General features: G+C 46.1%; 1 protein-coding gene and 1 long non-coding RNA gene across 2 annotated transcripts in view; one reads left to right on the top strand and one right to left on the bottom strand.

The window, feature by feature from the left end:
* DLX6 (distal-less homeobox 6) overlaps positions 1-4827 on the top strand; it is a 5888-nt gene extending 1061 nt beyond the window's left edge. Inside the window, exons 2-4 of the mRNA XM_031936125.1 lie at positions 1-177; positions 1440-1633; positions 3578-4827. The exon at positions 1-177 is cut by the window's left edge and continues 20 nt beyond it. Coding sequence (XP_031791985.1) covers positions 1-177; positions 1440-1633; positions 3578-3829 — 623 coding nt within the window. The 3' untranslated portion in view covers positions 3830-4827. The remainder of the gene's footprint in view (positions 178-1439; positions 1634-3577) is intronic.
* The window catches only part of LOC113220139, a 46344-nt gene extending 40436 nt beyond the window's left edge, over positions 1-5908 (bottom strand). Inside the window, exon 1 of the long non-coding RNA XR_003307069.1 lies at positions 5655-5908. This is a non-coding gene — a long non-coding RNA (uncharacterized LOC113220139). The remainder of the gene's footprint in view (positions 1-5654) is intronic.

Raw genomic sequence — 5908 nt, 5'->3', positions numbered from 1 at the left:
ACCACCACCACCACCAGCACCACCACCACGGCTCGCCCTACGCGTCGGGCGGAGGGAACTCCTACAACCACCGCTCGCTCGCCGCCTACCCCTACATGAGCCACTCGCAGCACAGCCCTTACCTCCAGTCCTACCACAACAGCAGCGCAGCCGCCCAGACGCGAGGGGACGACACAGGTGAGAGGCCGCTGGGGCAGCTCGCTTCTCCCGCCTCCCGACTGCCCCCTACCCCGCCCGCCCCGTTCACTTCCTCGACGCCCGGGCCTCCGCCGCCCCCCTCCCCCAGGCGGCCCCGCGCGCCCTTGGCCGGGACCCGTGCGCGCCCGCTCGCCTGGCGCCTGCCTGCCGGCCTCTCCGAGCCTGGCCCCTTCCCGCTGCCGCGGACCCTCAGTTTCCTTGCGGCGCGGCGCGGCCCGCCTCGCTCTCCTGCCTCCGATGCGCAGTTTGGGCTGAGTCCCCGGCCCGCCGCAGGCTTCGCTAGACGAGTTGGTCCACACTGCGCTCTCCAGCCTACTGGGTCTGTGCGCCCTTTTCCTTGCTCCTTCCCACCAGGCTGTAACCCACGTTTGACCCGGCTGGGGACATATCTGGGCCGGAACTGGGGAGCGTGTTTTGCTTCCCAGCCCACGCTGGGCAGGCAGTGGCCTACTTTGCGTGGAGAGCCCCGTGCGCCTCAGTGACTCGGAGGGAAACTGGCGTGGCCTTCGCTCTGGTTAAACTAGTAACAGTCAGGCTCTTTCCAGTGGGCTTTAAAGTGTCCCTCACCTTCATCCCTAACCGGGCCCCCTGTCTAGGTTTTCGCTACAGTGTTGGCTGCTCCTTTGTTCGTGGAGGCGAAGCAAAGAACCTCGGGCTGATGGTTCTCAGCATCCGAGGGAACAAAGTTGCCGTGAGAGGCGCAGCCTGCTCGTGGGCTGGTCTGAGCTGTTGGTTGTGTTTTGTTTGGGGATTTGGTCCTCCTCATGAGAGTCATTTCAAACATGCAGAGGATGCTCGATGCACTGAGCTTGAAACTGGTGACATCAAGTCAACTGGCCGCGTAAACACCTGGGTGGCTCAAGCACAGCTTCAGGTACTGTTAAGCCAGGCACTGGGGCCCCGCTTCGTCCTGAGAGCTGCTGCCTTGCTGCTCTGCGCACCCCAGAGAGCCTCCGGCACCGCCTCCGCTGCGGCAAAGCGGGCTGTTTGTCTGAGAGCCTCTGGCACTCCCTTGGCCCGGACACTGCACAATGTTAGGGCCAGGGACTGGGTCAAGGAGATTACGCAGACGCTGGGAGCACACGAGCAGAATGGACCAAGAGAGGTAGGGGCATCATAGGGATTTTTCGAGGTAACCCTTATTGGGCTTTGGGGAGACTCGTTGCAGGCCAGGCCAGGAGTAGGGAGATGGCAGCAGTGGCCTTCCCGGGTGACCGCTCCTCTGTGTTATTTGCTTGCAGATCAACAAAAAACTACAGTGATTGAAAACGGGGAAATCAGGTTCAATGGAAAAGGGAAAAAGATTCGGAAGCCTCGGACCATTTATTCCAGCCTGCAGCTCCAGGCTTTAAACCATCGCTTTCAGCAGACACAGTATCTGGCCCTTCCAGAGAGAGCCGAACTGGCAGCTTCCTTAGGACTGACACAAACACAGGTAATTCCCGAGAAGCCCAAGTATCCCTGAAATACTGGTCCCGCTTGCAGATCGATCAGGGAGCACATCAGGAGGAATTGTTGGCCTAGTCAACCAAGGATGGAAGGAGCTTAATGACAAATGCCTTTTGCTCCAGTTATGCACTTTCCTGGGACAACACAGTTTGGAATGAATGACCTGGTATTGAATACTGGATTGGATTTGCACATCCTTCCAACCCTCCGCGACCCCACCCCAGCCTAGAATCCTTTTGTGTCCAAACTCATAATTCAATTGAGTCTTATTCCAGAGCAGAACAACATGAAAGAGAACAAACATTTAGGAGAAAAAGGTTTACAGGCCAGGAGGCAGAATAAGGTTCAACTTTTTAAAGGATCCTTTTGTAGGCCCTGGGAACTAATAAGGTTTTCAACTTATTGACACAGAAAGAAAACTTGTGAAATGAACTAAGAAAAAAACAAAGTAGGTATACGTTCCAATGTGGTTTAGTAAAGGCACCAAAGTGCAATCTGTTTATCCTAGGAGTGGCAAGGTGGGTTTTTCTGAAGATTTCCCTAAGCACAGTGGTTGAGTCATCTGGGTGACAGGCTGATGTGGTCTGAGCTGTCTCCCTGGAGCACAGGACTTGGGTATAGTGGCAGAGTTGGAGATCAAAAAGAAATGTTACCAAAATTGTAACAGGTGAAATCACAGTTAAGTACAGTTACTGAAGTTCTCCCATCCTACTAATTTAAAAGCCATAGAAGGCATTTCAGATTTCACAAGAAGGAGCTTAGGTGAGTATATTAGGACCCTGGTCAAAAAGCCAGGCTGCAATCACCTGCAGTTTTTGTTGATTAATTTACCTAGATGGAGTAAGTAGGCCTCATCTGATGTAGGTAATCTTCAGCAAGGGGACCTCAGGTTTTGTGAGACTATTGCTGAAGACTGATTGTGTGTTGACTTAAGACAGTTATTCCTTAAGCTGTTCTTTTTCAATTTAGCCTGTTTCCTCTTTCCATATTGCTACTCATCTATTTGGGGTTTGATATGAAAGGATTCCGGCTATTCAGTGGCTTGTATGCCTCTTGAAAAAGTAGATTCCTATGACTAGGGAATTTTAAAGGTAAAGGAAGCTGCACCATAAAATTTCCTTCTTCAAATAAAGTAGATCTGAAATGTTGGCCTAGATATGCTCCCATCCCAGATTTCTCGATTCACGTTTAATTTTCAGAAGTCCTTTGACTTTTAGTTACTATACTAACAATCGTGATGATCGTTGACCACAGTTTGACTAGGCAACATACAAAATAGGGAACGAAGGAGCTGCAATCCTTAATCCCTGCAAGATTATGGGGATATATTTATGTCTGGAGAAAGATGCTTCATGTATAATCTATGGCATATGCAATATATGCATAGATATATTGAAGGCATTTAGTTATAAATGTATAGGCTTTAATCTCTTCAGTCATTTGCTCCCTGTGCCTGTATAGAGATACCAGCTTTTGGGTATCTCTACGCATGTACAGGAAGCAAACGACTATGTGAAATAGTCATTTTAAGTAGACTAAATGTAAAAACACAAGACTTTTGGAGGAGGTGCATTCAATTGAATGACTTTGATTTGAAAGGGCTCCTTTTAAAAATCCTTCTTTAGGCTTCGGACCTGGTCATCTCATTCAGTTTTGTCTTATTTATACTGTTGTTTTAAACATCTAGGCTAGCATGCAATTCTAGGATTACAATAATTTTCGGTGTCTAGGCAAGATACCTAGTAGGTTGGAGGAAGTGGGAGTGTAAGAGGCTAGAAAGAGGTGGAAGGAGGCGGGGACTTGGCTTATAGGCATTGGCGGTGGTTGTTTTTTGTTTTAAACTTTTCTAATATTGCTTCCAAACCCCTGAGTGATGCTAGAGGCACTGGTTTGATGTTTATGGGCCTAATGATTGCTGCATTTCTTGCAGGTGAAGATATGGTTTCAGAACAAACGCTCTAAGTTTAAGAAATTGCTGAAGCAGGGCAGTAATCCTCATGAGAGCGACCCCCTCCAGGGCTCTGCGGCCCTGTCGCCGCGCTCGCCAGCGCTGCCTCCAGTCTGGGACGTTTCTGCCTCGGCCAAGGGTGTCAGTATGCCCCCCAACAGCTACATGCCTGGCTATTCTCACTGGTACTCCTCTCCACACCAGGACACGATGCAGAGACCACAGATGATGTGAGTTGTCCAAGGGAACACCCTAGGGAAACGTCTGAACAAGGAAAAGAGGATCCGGGACCTGCTTATATCTGCGAAAAGGAGCCGAAGGAGCAGGCTTAGGAGAGCTCATAAATGTGGCGAGAAGCCGACTGACTAGGCTTCTCTCCCTCTCTCTTTCTCTCCCTCTCCTTTCTTTTCACTTCTTCTTCCTTTCCTCCATTCCTTCTTTCTTTCCTTTTCCTTTCTACCTTTCTTTTCTTTTTCCCTTTCCACTTTTTTTTCTCATTTACCTTCTCTCTTGAGCAATGTCAGTAATTAATCTTGCATCTCAGAGAGAGAGAAAGAGTGTGTGTGAGAGAGAAACTGGTTTCTATGCCAGCACTCCTGAAACCCTTTACTGTAAGGATATTTTCTCTTACCCCTTGGGATCCAGGCTCTGAGCCTCTTCTTCTTTTTGGGAGTATCCATCAAAATGACTTTTTTTTTAAAAAACAGATTTTCCCCAACCAGAAGAATCTGCACAAACATGGCAGCGTTTTTACTTGTTTAATGAGTTTAAGACATTACATGATGAAAGAGAAGCATTTTGGACTCCTGCGTTTTTTATTTACCATTCCCAGACTGACAAGAAAAGAAAAATCCTCACATAACAGCCCTTCTCTAAAGAAAAAGGAAAAAGTGGCTGTAAGATTAGAACATTGCTACAAAGGGAATGCTGCATGTTTTATCAAAATGCAATGACCAGGAATGAGGGTTGATTAAAAAAACAAAACAAAAACCACTCTTTCCCCACTCCACCCCCCAGAACCCTGAACTGGAATCAGGAAAGACAGAGGAAATAATCGAAATTGCCATTCTATTGCTTTGACACCTTTACTAGGTGAATTGGTGGCATTCACAAAGCTAATAGGGACATTTATATCAAGAAACATTTCTGTATATATTGTTGAATTTTAGTTGTACATATACTTTGTATGTTTTTGTCTTCTTTCATATATGGAGTAAAAGCCACAAAACGCTAAGAGTGTCTTGTATATTTCTCTCTCTGTGTGTCTCTGTCCCTCTCTTTCCTCCCTTCTCCCTCATTTCCCTTCCCCCCATTATATTTTCTATCACCCTTAAAAAAATTCCTATTTCCTAATATGGGAAGTTATATATATATATATATATATGTGTGTGTGTGTGTGTGTGTGTGTGTGTGTGTATATATGAACATCAAGTGCCTGCAAAGATGTCAGTTTGCACTACTAGCCTTTGTCTTAGGTACTTTAACATTAACCATGGATGTTCTCTCGGCTTTCTTTACATATTATGTTTTTATTGTAATTTCTACACATTTATCTACTTTTAAACATTAGAATGACCTATCCTCAAGTTAACTTCTAGATATCACAGTAGTTTCTAGTGCTGAAACTGAGTATTCTCCTTTCTCTTTTCCCAGCCAAAATAATACAGCTATATTTGTCTTTGGATGCAATTTTTAAAAAGATAGGAAAGAAAAAAGTGAGAGTAGAGTGCACAATTATGCCTACTTAATGTTTAAAACCCGTTGCCAGCTAGCTAGGTAGGAAAATGCACTATCCTGGATGAAATACATCCTTCCGATCTTGGGGAAAGCACAGAAATAATGAAAATGAAAAGTCCTTCCGTCATACAAGCAGGAAGCCCCATACTGCGAGAATTAATGGCTACAGACCTGGGCATCCTTCAAATTATGAACCTTGAAACCACTGAGCCATTTATCAGAAGTCAATAGAGATACTCAGAGTGCTCCATATAATGACAGCGACATACAGTCGTGCAAAAGGACAGTCACTATAATTAGACACAAAGCAAAGACTACTTACCAATATACCCGTTCCTTTTTTTGTTGAGCAACTTCCACGCTCAGTCAGTCTTCAGAATGGTTTAAAACCGATCAGTCTTGTCATTTTCTAGCATTCGCATTGTTACATTAGGAAAAATGTTTTCTTTTCTTTTTTCCCCCTTCCTACTGTGAAACTTTGGGTTCGTAGCTCCCCAGGATCAATTCTGAACAAAGCCTCCAGCTGCAGTGCCATCCAATTTGAAGCAGACATTGGGGACAATTTAAGGTTTTTAT

This window comes from Piliocolobus tephrosceles, chromosome 8 (genome assembly GCF_002776525.5).
Source record: "Piliocolobus tephrosceles isolate RC106 chromosome 8, ASM277652v3, whole genome shotgun sequence".
NCBI classification, from domain to species: Eukaryota; Metazoa; Chordata; class Mammalia; order Primates; family Cercopithecidae; genus Piliocolobus; species Piliocolobus tephrosceles.
Note: the sequence above shows the minus strand (reverse complement) of the source record. Positions and strands in the feature narration are given on the sequence as shown.